Here is a 16,659-nt window from a genome sequence, read left to right as displayed (position 1 = left end):
GGTAATTCTGTCTGTCTGTCTGCCTGTATGCTCAGTTGTGTTTGATTCTTTGCAACCCCATGGACTGTAGCCCACCAGGCTCCTTTTTTCATGGAATTTCCAGGCAAGAACACTGGAGTGGGTTGCCATACCCACCTCTAGGGAATCTACCTGATTCAGGGATCGAATCCGTGTCTCTTGCATCTCCTGCATTGGCAGGCGGATTCTTTACCACTGAGCCTGCTAGGAATTAGTTGCCATAATTCTTTGTGTCTTTGTAATTAATGTATCTCTGGATGCTTCTAGGTTTTTTCCTTTATTACTTTTTTTTTCATTTTGATGATAATGTGTTTGTTGTACATTTTTGCTTACAGTTGATGGAACTTTTTGTACTGGGGGCTTATGGTGATCATCAAATTTAGAAAAAATCTGGCTATTTTTTGTACAAATATTTTCTGCTCTCTTCACACTCTGCTTTCTGTGACTCTAATTAAATATATGTTAGTGTGAGTGTTTTGTTAATTTTGTTTTGGTTTTTATTTCTCTCTGTGATTTATTTTGTGTGTCTTCTTTTGCTGTGTCTTCAGGTTAACTGATCTTTTCTTCTGCAACATTTTCTCTGATTTTCATGCCACTCAATGAAAATTTGTCTCAGGTAGTGGACATTTTATCTAGTCATTCCATTTGATTCTGTCTTTAGTATTTACATCTTTGAAAATTTATAGTATTTATATTAGAAGTTTCAAGATTCTTACCTCTTAATTTCAATGTCTCTGTCATTTCTGGGTCTTTTTCTGTTGATTTTTCTTCTGGTTATGTGTTGCACACTCATGCTTCTTCATATAAGTAGTAACTTTTGATTAGGTGTCAAACATTGTGAATTTTCCATTGTCAAGTACTGGATTTTGTTGTTTTTCCTTTAAAAAGATCTGGAGTTTGTTCTGTTAGACACTTTAGCTACTTGAAGATCAGCTTGATCTTTTAAAGTATTTATTTTAAGATTTTTTTAATGTCCAAAGAAGTTTTTACTCTAGGGCTAATATATGATCCATCTGAGGTTTGTAATGAATGTACCATATATTCAGAATATCTAATGGGAGATCTGATGATTCCTAGTATTGTATGGAGGCAACCCACTCCAGTATTCTTGCCTGAAGAATCCCATGGACAAAGGAGCCTGGTAGGCTACAGTTCATGGGATCGCAAGAGTCAGACACAGCTTAGCGATATCTTTCCCTGGTGACTCAGACAGTAAAGAGTCTACCTGCAGTGTGGGAGACCTGGGTTTGATCCCTGACTTGGGGCGATCCCCTGGAGAAGGAAATGGCAACCCACTCCAGTATTCTTGCCTGTAAAATCCCATGGGCAGAGGAACCTGGCAGGCTCGTCCATGGAGTTGCAAATAGTTGGACACGACTGAGCGAGCACGTGTGAAGTCTGGGAATTATGACTTCATCTTTTTGGTGATTGCTTTTCTTCCCCCTGGCAATTTTTCTTTGTTTGGCCTCATAGGTTTCACCATTTTACTGAGCAGATTGATATTCAGCCAAAGACTCAAGGATTCTATTGCAGATTTCTGGAGCTGTTTATCTGTGCAGCTCCCTCCTCCCCATACTGTGTCCTACAAATTCTACCCTCTTTGTCTTCCTTTTCTAACTTCTGTCTCTGCAACTCAGTGAGGTTCCTGGGATCTGTGTGATTTCTCTCTCCTTGTGTTGTGGTCTGAAAATTGTGTGAGGCAGAAATGTGGGGTGATTTAGCTCATAACGTTTTTTTGTTTCCATTCTCTTAGCCATTATAGTCTTGCATTGCCTGCTGTCCAACCCTAAAAGAGTTGCCCTTTTATTTTGTCCAGTTTTATAGTTATTTATGACAAGAGGGAAGAAGTATAAGCCAGTAACCTCAGTTGCATCTTTCTAACAAAGCAAAGGGAAGGTAGAAAAGCAGCATTTTAAAGTACAAAGACAGTTCATATTTTGCTACTGACATTACTAAAAGTCCAGAGGAGAAAGGGCATTAAAAAGTCACGAATGTCCATTTTAAGGATGATAAAACTGAGGGAAAAGGAAATAAGATGACTTGCCTGCTGTTGTCTGGTGTGTGACTTTACAGTTTGTGCAGAAGCTGGGTCTCTTGGTTTCTGTTCATTGTTAGACATTGTGTTGTGCTGTCTTCTTACCACTTCAGCTGAGTTGAGGGTATATCATAGCAGTTAGCATTAGTGATGAAAATGACACTAGCAGTTCTACCCATTGACATTTAAAGTATATTTATATTCCTTCTTGTTCTTGGTTAGGTTAAATTTTACTTTTGATTTTAAATTTCTTGTGCAGCCATTTAAGAGCAGTGATTTATAGTATCTGATTTAATATTACCTGATTGTTTTATTAAGCCTGATGATATATCTATAGGGGTCAGTAATTTAAAAAGTCTCAAATTGAAATGATAGATAAAATATTTTTACTGTGTCTTTGGTTCTGTCTTCTCACTTGCTGCATTATACTGACTAGCATTTTATTGCATTGAATAATATGCCTCAGTGATCTTTAAAACTGACATTATTAACTTCTGTTACCATATATAAAATAGATGGCCAAGGGGAATTTGCTGTATGTCTCAGGAAACTCAAACAAGGGCTCTGTATCAACGTGGAGGGGTGGGTGAGATGGGGAGGGAGATGGGAGGGAGGTTCAGAAGGGAGGGGCTATAGGTATACCTATGGTTGATTCATGTTGAGGTTTGATAGAAAACAACAAAATTCTGTAAAGCAATTATCCTTCAATTAAAAAATAAATAAAATTTAAAAATCGACATTATTTTAATTGTTTTCTTTTCCTCCTTCAAGGATATTTCTTTGATGGGAAAAATGTACTGGCAGAAAGCACCTCAAATGCAAGCAGAGCAAGGCTCACAGATAAGTATGAAGGAAACTCAAACGGTAACGTGTCTAATAAAAATCCTCCTCATCTATTTTAAAGTAATAGCCTGCTTCTGTTGCTTTAATGTTTTATCTAGAGAGTTAAAAAAATTTTCCTCTGATTTATTTTAGAGGCGTGTTTAACTATAAACACATCTAACCTAATACCATATGGAGAGTCTCGGCTATTTTGACTCACCATTTTTGCCCATCATAGATGTTCTCTGCTAAGGCTCAAAACTCTTCAGAAAGAAAAGATTTTTAACAGCTCTTCTGCTCTGAACACATTTATACCTAGAAAGTAGCTGGAGAAATTAACAGTTTTTAGTTTTTAAGAAAGCATCCCCTTATTCTTTATTTAGGTAGAAGAATTGTGAAAAACATTGACAAGGGGAGCATTTTCTAGAGAAATATGGACACTTGGTGACAGAAATTTGTTTCAGAAATAGAACTTTCTTTTCATCCATCATTGGCAAAATACTTATGGGATTCAAAGGAATCTGGAACATATTCCCTGTGAATGGGAAATGTCTCCCTGTGTGTAGAAACCCACATTTACATAAAATAAACAATGGCATGATGATCAGTCTTTTACAAAGGATTCATAAAATGATGTCATTAGATAACAAGCTCCTTTAGTTCCTGAAAATATGATTCTGCATACATAAAAATTCAGATCACAATTATTTTTAGGATAATATATCATGTTTAAAAAATATACGGACTCTTTTCACAAAAATCATGGATCTTATAACTTTAGAGTTACTGCAAGAGGTTGACTACTAGAGTTTGAGATGCTTCTGGGTTGAGATCATTCATTTTTCCCCTTTGTAGTCTCATCACGTGTCTCAATACCCAGCATGTGTGGCACTAGTATGTGGAGAAATCAATTCTGAAGCCTTACCACATATGCTATGGGCTTAAAACTGACATTTAGGGTAGCTGCCTTTAGGTGACACCACTTACAGGTAGATATCAGACCTGTAAGCTTGTAACAGGTATAGTAAAGTGGAACTGCAAGATCACTTAGGTTCAGAAAATTAGAAATATTCACTTATAGAATAAACTTGACATAATACCATTCACTGAACATTCATATAAAGTAAGAGAAAAGATTATTCCATTTTGAAGGAAGCTGTGAAAAAGGCTAGTTTCAGATATCTAGCTTATACATCATCTTGATTGTTAAAATAAAGGTTTAAACAAAAGTATCAACTGTTTTGTAATTCTGTAGGAACCATACTGTCAGCTTTGACATTTATAAGCAATCTCTGGACCTCTCCTGGCCACTCGGTTTTTCAGAGGAAGCTTACCACTTGTTTAGATCTTTTAAGTTTATCTTTTCTTTAGCTTTTATTAAGTTTATCACTTCTTTATCTTTTAAGTTGATACCTAGCCATGGTAAAAAAAAAAAAAGTTCCTCTATGGTACCTTTAATTCCTAACACATTTTTGGGGTTCCTACTCTGTGTCAGAGAACAGAACTCTATCTATTCATTCTACCTATCCCTTAGACTTACTCTTAATCTGGCCTTGGGCAGGTTACTTAACTTCGTTATGACTGTTTCTTCATCCACAAAATGGGGTTGCGGACAGTTCCTACTTCATGGAGTTGAGGTGAAGATTAAAATTTTAGGAGCTAATGCAGTTATGTGTTGACAGTTATGATGGTTACTTAGATGGATATACTATAGGATGATACGTGCTACAATAGAGCAGGTCACAGGGTAGTGATAAGATCAGTAATGGCTTTGTGGGTAGGTGAGGCAGAGTCCTGAGCCGGTCACTTGCAGTTGGGGGATGACCATTGCCCTCTCAAGCTTTTCTTCTCCATTTTCTATTTCGGAGGGTGGCACCTTCATATGTTCAATCTCCCCAGCCCGATCCTGGGAATGTATGCTGAGGAAGCCAGGAGCAGAAAGAGTAAAAAGAAAGGGAGTGATGAACAGTTCCAAAAGTTATGGAACATAAAATGAGTGAGTTTGTCCAAGGTAGACGGTATAAGCCCATAAGACATATTTCCTTTGTGTATCTATCCTGCCATTTTATGGAAGGACTTTTTTAACCCTTTTCACCAGTGAGGAAGATGATGTTAAAAAGGGTTAAATAATTTGACCGAGATTACACATCTGTTAATAGATCCAGGATTTGAATTAAGTCCTATATAGATACAAAGCTCTTACTCTTTCTCCAGTACCACTGAATAGCTTTGTAAAAACATGAGCTCCAGATTAAAGTTACGTTTCACAAAAGTACATTTCTTTGTTTAGCTATCCTTTCTTGCATAATAAAGAAACTTAAAGAGTATTTGGTACTGTTCACCATCTTTACCCCTTATTTGGATGACAGAGGATGAAATGGTTGGATGACATCACTGACTCAATGGTCATGAGTTTGAGCAGACTCCAGGAGTTGGTGGTGGACAGGGGCGCCTGGTATACTGCAGTCCATGGGGCCACAAAGAGTCAGACACGACTGAGCGACTGAGCTGAATTGAACTTACTTATCATCAATTGAGTATGCCAGAAAGAAAAGAGATACAGTTGCGTTTTCAAGTCATTCTATAAAATTCAGATTCTGTGTAAATCAGACTGGTTTTATCATCTGTTAATTTGAGGCAGTGCTCATAATCCCCAATAATCTTGGTTTAAAATTGGATAATACCCAAAATATGTCTATAGAGGTACTTTATTTGAGGCTCAGTGAGATAGATATTAAGTAAATGAGATGTTTTTAAGAAACACAAAACAGGTGTAGGAATGATATTTTGTTAAGAATTTTTCATTAGGGCTTGGCATGGAGCTGGGGTGTCTGGGTAGTCTTCTTGGGGCTCTGGGTCAGCCCTTCTCTGAGAGACTGAAGTCATGCTTCTACAAGAGCATTTGGCTAGCAAGAATCTCATTGTTTAGGATGAAAGAACCTCAGATTGGGGAGAGGTTGGATATTTCAGTGGCCTTGATTCTGTGTGAGTATGGGGAAGAATCAGGGTAAAATTAGAGTCTTGTTATTTTCTTAGAGTTGTTGCATCATACATGTGGGGTAGCAATATGTTTTGAGACAAGGGCCAAGGAAAATAATTTGCCAAGCTTCACGTTTTTCTTAAGTCCAGTGTGAGTTTCTCTTTCTCAGTCTTTCGGAGGAAGTTTATTATTTCTGCTTAATTTCAATCATGCATTTTTCATAATCAGTTTGTTGTCAGGGAGAAAACAGTGCATAACTTAAAACTTTGGAAGGACCAATAAAAAGGGCACGTTTGTGCATTTATGTTTCCCAACAGAATGTGCTTGAGAGGCTTCCTGAAACTTTATCAAGTACTTTGCAGATTGAACAAGAGGATGTATTGGAATGGGGAACCTCAGATGCAGAAAGCTCATTATTTAAACCTCAGGAAGCTTCGGAAGTTCAGTCAGCAAGTGAATCAAGTAAACCTTTGGAAGGCTCACAGCCCATAGGTGATTCAAAAATGACCAAGCGGATACCTTTAAAGGTAAAGCACTACTTAGGCTGGAAACGGTTGTGAGAGTTGAGAACGTGTGAAGATATGGCTCAGCTTGGGCCAAGGTTTGTGAGAGGGTTCATCCTGAAAAACGGCCTTTCATGTGAAGTTGCTCATCTGGGAAAAAAGGACTTCTGTTTTTTTGCAAACTTTTAGTCTCAAACCTAATTGCAGCTCTGGGGAGAGAAGAAAGATTTTTAAGGAACAAAGGAACCTTGGGGCTTTCATAAACTGACCAAATGTTGTCTTGTTACCATCTTGACAGAGTCAAGAACTATAGCCCGGGGATCAGGACTGGGTGAATTTTGTAATCTTTGCTCCATTTGGGTTTCTCCTACTCCCTGTGTCTTTTCCTACTGTGAGAATTTTATTTTATTTATAATTTTATTCTATTTTATTTATGCATAATTTTCATTATTTTACCACATTTGTTTATTGCCTTATTATTTGCTTGGTGTGTTTCCTTGAGTCATTTTTTGATTTAAATAAATGACTTATTTAGGAATTTGAGTTTATTTAAGAATAGATAATTAGTAATAAGCCTTGGACTTCCCAGGTGGTGCTTATGGGGAAGAACCTGCCTGCCAGTGCAGGAGACATGAAAGACGTGGGTTCTATCCCTGGGTCAGGAAGACCCCCTGGAGAAGGAGGTGGCAACCCATTCCAGGATTCTTGCATGGAGAATCTCATAGACAGAGGAGCCTGGCAGGCTATATAGTCTACGGGGTTTCAAAGAGTCGGACATGACTGAAGTAACTTAGCACATTTAAGAATAGATATATTATCATTAGGATTTTTTTAAAAAGCCACTTCTTCATGAATTGCAGCATATTATCTTGATCTTATCTCCTGCAGTCTTCTCTGATTCAGATGGATACCCATTCTTGGATAAACACTCCTTCTAGTCAGTTCCTCTGCTTCTGGGTTCCTCTCTCCCCACCAACGACTATGATCCTGCTACTGTGCATCACCCGAGTCACTGGCCATTGCCAGTTCTTTAACTTTTGCCCCAAACACCCAACTCTGAAACCTTAGATTTTTCTGTGACCTTACTGTCTTCTTGCCTTTCATAAAATAATCAGTCTCCAAGGCCTAGATTCCTCCTAAACATAATTGCCTATAACCATTTTCTTCTCTTTTTCCAGTTGACCTTCTCTCTGGATTAGTACCATTGCCTTTTGGCTTTTATTCATTTCTCAAGTCCTATTTTCTTAGGGTCATCTGGCATGATATTAGCATACGGATCTTCCCACAATAATAGATAATAAGGAAAATCCACAAGTAATAGGTGACCAGAGAAAATCTGCCCCTGCTGCAGGGGAAAGGGACTTACTGCTGTGATTGGTGACTGACTTTATCATACATCCTGCTGTCTTTCTAAGCTCAAACTGGATGTATGAAGTGAAGCCTGCCAAGGCTGAGTGAGCCCTCTCAATGATAACTACCCTGTGTCAGGCTGATACCTTCTAGGTGTGGAGAACCTAGGTGTGGAGAACTTAATAGGCATCTTTGAAAATGATGATGTCTTGCCGAAAAACCATTCGGCTGGTGGTCACAGGTGATGTTTTTTACCCATTCTCCCACCTGAAAATTTGGGACTTTGGAAATAAAATGTGGCATGAGGGGCAAATGGTTAATTAATAAGTGTGTCAAAGAATGAAATGGATTTTTTGGACAATGATTTCACCACCATGACCAGTGGGGAATTTAAATCTTGCATTGAGAAAAGTCCCATAATGTTCATTCTTTTGATTTCCTGTGGCTGCTATTAAATGTCTTGAAAAAGTGTGCAAAATTATTTATTTTTGGTAAAAACACTCATTTCCTAAGGTAACTAGAGCTTGTTGTTTTCCATGTTCTGGCCACTTTGCTAAGTGTTTTACACGTTATCTTTTTTCTCCTAACAACAACCCTACTACACGACTTTCCTTTTAGAGTTGAAAAAACTGAGTCGTGGAGAAGAGAAATAGCTTTCCCAGGTACAACCATATGGCTAATAAGTTGTAGAGGTGAGACTTGAGTTGAGGTGGCTGATTCTGGAACCTTCCCTCTTTGCCTCTTTGCAGTGCTGCCCATTCATAACAGCAGTTACCAGGTGCCTGGTGAAGTACGAGAACGCAGACTCATAGTGGTGAACGTGACTGTGGCCAGAGTGCTCCTCACTTAACTGGGAGGAAAGGTTTGACGAGACAGACTCAGAGAACAGGTTCAGAGGGTTCTAACCTGAAACCAGAAGTGTTTCAAAAGGAGGAGAAGAGAATGTCTGATAAGACTTTGATGGTTTATTGTTGTGGGACACATCAGAAAGTAGCCAGAGAAAAGCGAGCTGGAAGTTTTCTGACTCATCCCACCGAATCTTCACCTTGTATTCCTTTTATTTGTGATAACATCTCAAGATCAGTTAGTCTCCATGAACTTTACCGTTTGGACATCTGAGGCCGTAAAGTTAGTCTCCAGCATCTCTGGCACAGGAATGAGGAACAGTGTATTTCAGCCAGCCAGGCCAGACTGTGGACACAAGGAAACCTCTTCTGCATTGCTCAGAGAAGTAGCCTGGAGCTGTGGTTAAGAAACAATGCGGGATTTGCACTGCTCAACTACACGCCAGATGGTCTCATTCAGCCAAAAAAAAAAAAAAAAAGGAGAGAATTTAATCAGTTCTTACTTTACTGACCATTTCTGCCCTTAGAAGCTTGTTAGTGTAGTAAAGATTGAGGACTCTGATCTGAGCCATGACCAACAAAAAGAAATTAGATAATAGTGACTCTGAAGAAATGACAGACAGAAGAACCTGTGAGAGGATCGTTGAACATTTTAGGAAGGAAAAGATCAAAAGTTTGTAAAAAAAAAAAATTATATATATATATATATATATAGCTAACATGTATCTCAGAATTCTAAATAGAAGGAAGTTTCAGAGATGTGGCATACCCCAAATTCTCCCCAATTTTTACAAAACAATTTTGAGTGGTCTGTTGCATTCAGAGTTTAAAAAATACACAGAAAATGAAAGAAGAAATACATATCCATAGATAAACATAAAAGTGGCATGTGGCTATAACAATTATATCAGGAGGGCTAAGATCCAAAATGGGTTGAGGCCTGTGAATAATGCAAAGAATAAGAAAGTATTTTTTTTTTTTTTTGGTGTTAGTTTTGGAGCAAAGAGAGAAAAAAGGAAGGATAACCTTGTCATTATGGATGAATAGAGTGATGACAACAGATGACAGAGCAGTCTTAATTTATTTTTGGGAAAAGGTTGAGGTTTTAAATAAACAGAGCTATGTCAAAGAGAAAGGGAAGCTGATAAAATTGTACTTTGCTTCTCTTAAATCTGACAAGGAGAATGATCCTTAGTTTAGAAAGAAGAAAGGAAGAATTGATAAAAGAAACCTGAAGCCCAAGAGTGATAGAAAGATTTTAAGAGTTAACTTGGATATCTGATCCTGTTGGCTGAGAGAGATGGGTTTAAGCCTGCTGTGCCTCTGTCAGCAGCAGCTTTGAGGAGCTGCTGTCGTGGGAGAGGTGCTAGGAACCTGGAAACAGGCAACTGCAAATCCTGAGGTTTTTTTGTTTTAAGGATAAGAATTATGATTTCTGCAGTGTATGCACTGGTCTTGGATAAAGATCTGAAATGATTAAATGAATCATTAAAAGAATTGTGTTTGAACCCTTATGAAAAGGAGCCAGCATGGGTTCCCTAAAGGCAAGCCATGGAAGAACAACCTTATTATTATTACTATTATTTTTTGAGAATTACTAGACTGAGCACAAGAAAAGTGTCATGCCTGGGGGTCAACGCAAGAGTATCATGGGGAAGAGCCCAGCACATCAGAAAGCTCAATAAACGTTAGTTATTGTTACTATCCTTTGGATTTCAACAGTCCATTTAGCCTCCCGATGACAGTTTTGTAGACAAGACTAGAACTTGGTGAACTGCCAGGTGGACTTCTGAGTAGTTATGCAAAGGATGCACAATTAGTCATGGAAGTCCCTAGAGGACTGTCATAGGGTTGTGTGTAATTCAGCATATTTTTTAAATAATTTGCATGAGAATATGGAAGATTTACTGATTAGATTTGCAGATAATGTCCAAAATGGGACTGGTAATATTTGCTTGCTCAGATGCAATTTAATTGGGATAAATGTATGTGTGATTCTTTCCTTGACTCCACAAACTAAGTGTGTAGCTATGGGACGGCATGACTTAGAGTGAATGTGAAAAGGTTTCAGGGTTTTAAGTTACGATTCAGTTTTGTGGTAGGAAGATATGTGCAGTCATAATTCGCATTGATTGACAATTACCCTAAAAGATCATCTTCCTCCTGGTGGATCTGAGCGCGTGCACGTGCTGTACTAAGTCACTTCAGCCATGTCTCACTTTCTGCGACGCTATGGACTGCAGCCCTCCAGGCTCCTCTGTCCATGGGATTCTCCAGGGATTCTCCGGAGTGGCTTGCCATGCCCTCCTCCGGGGAACCTTTCCAACCGGAAATTGAACCCACGTCTCTTACGTCTCCTGCATCGGCAGGTGGGTTCTTTACCACTAGCGCCGCCTGGAAAGCCCTCAGATCTGATCACATCACACCTCTAATGCTGTGTTCGGACCTGGGAGTCCAACCCCAGGAGAGATACTGACACATTGGAGATCATTTGGAAAGAAAGTACTCAGGATGACAAAGAAGAGTATTTCAAAAAAAATGTCATGTGAGGTAGAGTTGGAGGGACTGGGGATGCTTATCGCGGCGGGGTGGTGGTGGTGGTGGTGAGGGGGTGGGAGGCGGGAAAGCAGGCCCAGGGGAGTCCACTGTGTTCAAATATTTGTCTGTCACGTGGAAGAGAGCCAGATTGTGCCTGTATGATCCCGAGGATTGAATTGAGACTGGTAGATGAAAGTTGTGGGCTCAATAATAATAATAAACAAAAATTCTAAAAAAACAAAACAAAAATTCTAACACCTGGAAGAATTTCAAAGAATTTCAAGAATTTCCTAATCCTCTGTTGCCAATCATGTTCGAACCAGGATGGATGGCGTTTGGTGGCGACACTGTAGATTAAATTCAGACATGAACTTGATGTGAGATAGAATACCCCATCCTCTGAGTTTTCCCTATTCATCATCATTTCCCTCCCCATTTTCAAGTCAGGATGGATGGCCTTTGGTGGAGACACTATAGAGGAAATACAAACATGAACTTGGTGGTGAGTTGGAATACCCTGTACTCTGAATTTACCCAAGACATTGCAATAGCTCTCTCCTTATGACTGCAGCGAACCCAAATCCTCTACCTAATTTATAAGGACCTCCTGTTACCTGGCCTCCTCCTACTTACTCAGTCATTCTCTGCTTTCCTCAAGGAAAACCTCCCTGCTTTCTTCCTGAAATCTAGTCTCCAGAAAGTACAGAGCAACCCACAGAGAAAAATATCTTTAAATGAACTACTGCCATGAATTCTGCGAATTTCCTGAGGAATCTAGGGAAACAACATTCCTAATATCTATAATGATTAAAAGCGAATTATTTAAGAGACAGAAATGCATTTGACTTTTCCCAAGCAGTAGAAACAGAAAACAGTATAACTATAAGAAGTATACATTGGTAAATATTGCTCAAAATAGTTCTATAAAGCATTAAAGTTCATTTTGGCTAGTGCTTACAAGCACCAGTCATACCCAACTTTGGGGCTGAAGGTAAGTTTTATTAAAAATACTAACCAAGAAGAGTAGATTTATGAAGGGAAAAATCTTATATTTTTTCTTTAATAGTTTTAAGGCAATGAAAAGACTTCTGAATAATTATGGTACTAATATTTTTATTGCTGTGAAGGTATAAAATTAAGTTATATGTTATAAAATTTAGGGGAAAATTTAGAGGAAAATATCAACACCTCCTTTAGGATTTGTATTCCAAAATATACATAGAAATTAGGAGTTGAAAAATAACATGGAACATCAAATATGAGAGAAAAATCTAACTTGTGGTTACAGCTTTCCTTAACAGCTCACTTTATGTTTTTTCCAAGGTGAAATCATCAGAATTGTTGCAAATCAAAGGAAAAGAAGTTAAGAGAAGGCGAAAAAGTAAATTTGGAGTTATACCACAGAGACCAAAAAAGATTTCAAAACCCATGTGTGATCAAAAACTACCTAAAAAAAAGTAACTTCCTTACTATACAAATTTTATTGTCTGAAGAGAAATTATTCAGTAGTACTGATACCTGAAACTGTGTTTGTAAAGGAGGATTAAATGTTTTAGAAATTCACGTATGAAATCCAACTTAAACCTTCTCACAGGAAGAGTTGGTGGCAGCTAGTATAGTAGGATATATGTATCATAGTCCACACTTCTTTCTACTTTTTTTTTTTTTGATCATTGTACTTAGTAATGACAAACAACAGCTAGAATAAAAATAATTCTTTGAGAGACAAAAAAGAATTTAATATTAATGTGAGATTTGATATTTTTTGGTCACTGAAGTGCCTAATTTGGATTAACTGCTCATTATGTTGGTTAATTTTGTTATGATAAAATAAAAGACAACCCCTCACAAAATGTCCATAGGCCAGTCAATTGGGAAATTTAGATGGCCTTACTTTCTCTACTATAATTTTATGTTTCATTCCTACCCCTCACATACTTTCAGTAGGGTTTCTTACTACACACGGGTACAACCACAATTTTGAATAATAGTGTGTAAATGCAATTTAGGTTTATGGTTTATCTTTTGCCAGTCATCTTGATGAAACTTATTTTCTCCTTATTTTTCCACTAGGTTTTTATGGGTTGGTTTGGTCTAGGTTCTTCTTCATTTAACTCTTTATGGGGGACTTAAAGAAGCTTTAATTATTAGCTTTGTTGTTGCTTAGGGCACTGAAAGGTGTGCAGGACATGGAAGACAACCTTTTTATGGCCAGCCTAAACTTCGTAAATGGATAATACTCACAGTTTAGTAGTTGAGAGTAAACTCACAGGAAAAGAATTCCAAAGTTTATGAAAGAGTCAAATTGGCATTTAAGTGACCCTGTACATGCCATTGCTTATCTGCATTGCTTTAAGCTCATTTAGTTAGCAAGATTATGTATTAAAACAAATAGTGACAGCAGACAACAAGTATGTTACCTTCAATAAATAGTTACTGTCAGATTATCAATGAAGCAGAAACTTCTTGATTTTTTTTCCCTAAAAAACCTTGCATTTAGTGCATTAGGCAAAGTAGTGTGGCCACACACAGAGGCAGAGTCTTTTCTTTTTTATGTCTTAGTGTTTCAAAGAATGACAAATAGTCCTGTTAAAGGAGAGTGTGCTATAAAAACACACAGCCTTTCTTGAGCATGCCAAAAATATTTGTAGATTTTTTATATATATATATATGTATACTGTGTTAATTCATTAAAACTGAAATTAGAAATCTCCATTATAAAGAACTAAGAATGTGATGCAGAGGAATAAAAATCTGGTATTTAAAAAGTTTACATGAATAGAAGAGAATTTTGGAAAATCTTTTATTCACTGCTCCTTTTTCAGTTTTTTACCTTAATCAGTTTTTTACCTAAATTTTCTCACCAATGACTAGCTTCCCAATTGATTTGTTTTCTTAGAAATTCAGCCATCTCTTGAAAACATAGTGTTTTTTAGCTCAATAACCAAGGGAGATTCATTTGCAGATCTATATTATTAAAAGCATGAAGGGAACATAGGAATTCAGATCGGTTCTGATGCTTTTTTAAGTAAAAAAAAAAAAAAGAATCTGTAATGTAATCTCAAGAACATTCTACTAGCCAAGACCTGCCCCAGAGAGAATGAAGATGTAGGTGAGCGTGACATCAGAGCCCACCTTTCTCTCTCTCTTTTTCCCAGTCCTTTCTTAGGAACCCTGAGTTTCTTAGGGATCCTTGGCTTCCTGGAGACCCATTTTCACTCCCTGAGTTATATTTCTTTGTCCCGGACATTTCCAAACGCTTTAGATTTACCTCTCTTTTCCTCTGCCACTTAAACATGTACACATTTCATATCCTGTTTTTGTTAGGCCCTGTACTGTTTCGGAAATAACATAAACCACTCTCTATTAGTGATTCAGTAATGTACATATGATGCCTTGCAATGGGTTAGGTGTTGTGCAGTGCAAATTAGTAACAGCAGTAAACATAAGCGAGAGTTTCTTGAGAGTTCCAGAGACCAAGAAGTGTTACTGTTATCAATTTTTTATAAGGTAGGGGTTAAGAGTTTTTGCTTTAATTTTGCAGAACACCTTCAGAGAGGCCTGTATTAGCGTTTCCAAGTGTTAGAACTAGGCTTCTGATGCAGGCCCAGCTGACTATTTATACTATGCTACTATCCAGACTCATGGAATGGTCAGTGGATAGATCTGTATTAACCCATTACATTAAGGGTCAGATTGGGTGGGACAGGAATAGGGCAATGTATGAAAAGAGATATTTGTAAGAAAGAAAAAGAAAGTAAAGTTTGCAGAGAAGTTTGTCCTTGAAGTATTACTTGAAGAATATTTGAAAAAGTGAAAGTGTTGGTTACTCAGTCATGTCCAGTTCTTTGCAACCTCTTGGACTATAGCCCACCAGCCTCCTCTGTCCATGGGATTCACCAGGCAGGAATACTGGAGTGGGTAGCAATTCCCTTCTCCAGGGGATCTTCCTGACCCAGGGATTGAACCTAGGTCTCCCATGTTGCAGGCAGATTCTTTACTGTCTGAGACACCAGGAAAGCAGATAAAAAGTTAGGCAATATATCCATAACTGAAAGAACTGAGAGGTCTTTCTGGCCCTATGAATTGTCCTGGAGACAGCATCTGCCATATGAGATGGCACATATGCTTTTTTTTTTTCTCAGATTGATTCTATTCTTTTTTTTCCCATTTATTTTTATTAGTTGGAGGCTAATTACTTTACAATATTGTAGTGGGTTTTGCCATACATTGACATGAATGAGCCATGGATTTACATGTGTTCCCCATCCCGATCCCCACTCCTGCCTCCCTCTCCATCCCATCCCTCTAGAGTCTTCCCAGTGCACCAGCCCTGAGCACTTGTCTCATGCATCCAACCTGGGCTGGTGATCTCTTTCACCCTGGATAGTATACTTGTTTCAATGCTGTTCTCTCTGAACATCCTACCCTCACCTTCTCCCATAGAGTAAAAGTCTGTTCTGTACATCTGTCTCTTTTTCTGTTTTACATATAGGGTTATCGTTACCATCTTTTTAAATTCCATATATATGTGTTAGTATACTGTATTGGTGTTTTTCTTTCTGGCTTATTTCACTCTGTATAATGGGCTCCAGTTTCATCCATCTCATTAGAACTGATTCAAATGAATTCTTTTTAATGGCTGAGTAATATTCCATTGTGTATATGTACCATAGCTTCCTTATCCATTCATCTGCTGATGGGCATCTAGGTTGCTTCCATGTCCTGGCTATTATAAACAGTGCTGTGATGAACATTGGGGTACATGTGTCTCTTTCAGATCTGGTTTCCTCGGTGTGTATGCCCAGGAGTGGGATTGCTGGGTCATATGGCAGTTCTATTTCCAGTTTTTTAAGGAATCTCCACTCTGTTCTCCATAGTGGCTGTACTAGTTTGCATTCCCACCAACAGTGTAAGAAGGTTCCCTTTTCTCCACACCCTCTCCAGCATTTATTGCTTGTAGACTTTTGGATAGCAGCCATTCTGAGTGGTGTGTAATGGTACCTCATTGTGGTTTTGATTTGCATTTCTCTGATAATGAGTGATGTTGGGCATCTCTTCATGTGTTTGTTAGGAGATGGCACATATGCTTTAAATGCATTCATTCCTTTCTTTCTTAAGGCAACTTTACTCAGGATACACTAATGTTGTAATTCTCAGCTTACCGAATATTATTCTCAACTTACTGAGGTATAATGAAATTAATTGATTTGCTTATTGCCAAGTGATAATTTGAAACAGGATTTGAACAGAGGCATTCTTAACCACTATGCTGAAAGTAGGGCCAGATGCTAGGAGCCTTGAAACTTAGAGAGAGGAAATTGGAGGCATGCAGCAAGCAACAAAAAAACCATTGTATTGGGGAGAGGAGTACTTAAAGATCAGTGTGCTAGAATTTTGCAGGATGTTTGGAAGGGGGTGGAATAGCAAATGGCAACCCACTCCAATATTCTTGCCTGGAAAATTCCATGGACAGAGGAACTTGGCAGGCTATAGTCTGTGGAGTCCCAAAGAGTCAGATATGACTGGGCAACTGAGCATGCATGCAAGCATGCATAGAAGGGGGAG

The 16,659-nt window shown here is 38.2% G+C and overlaps 1 protein-coding gene across 1 annotated transcript in view; it reads left to right on the top strand.

Moving 5' to 3' along the window:
* The window catches only part of TTC6 (tetratricopeptide repeat domain 6), a 175,590-nt gene that overhangs the window by 48,200 nt on the left and 110,731 nt on the right, over positions 1-16,659 (top strand). Inside the window, exons 2-4 of the mRNA XM_043490117.1 lie at positions 2,825-2,917; positions 6,173-6,382; positions 12,415-12,548. Of these exons, the coding sequence (XP_043346052.1) occupies positions 2,825-2,917; positions 6,173-6,382; positions 12,415-12,548 (437 nt within the window). The remainder of the gene's footprint in view (positions 1-2,824; positions 2,918-6,172; positions 6,383-12,414; positions 12,549-16,659) is intronic.

The sequence above is a fragment of the Cervus canadensis genome, chromosome 17 (assembly GCF_019320065.1).
Source record: "Cervus canadensis isolate Bull #8, Minnesota chromosome 17, ASM1932006v1, whole genome shotgun sequence".
NCBI classification, from domain to species: Eukaryota; Metazoa; Chordata; class Mammalia; order Artiodactyla; family Cervidae; genus Cervus; species Cervus canadensis.
This window is presented reverse-complemented; position numbering and strand designations above follow the sequence as displayed.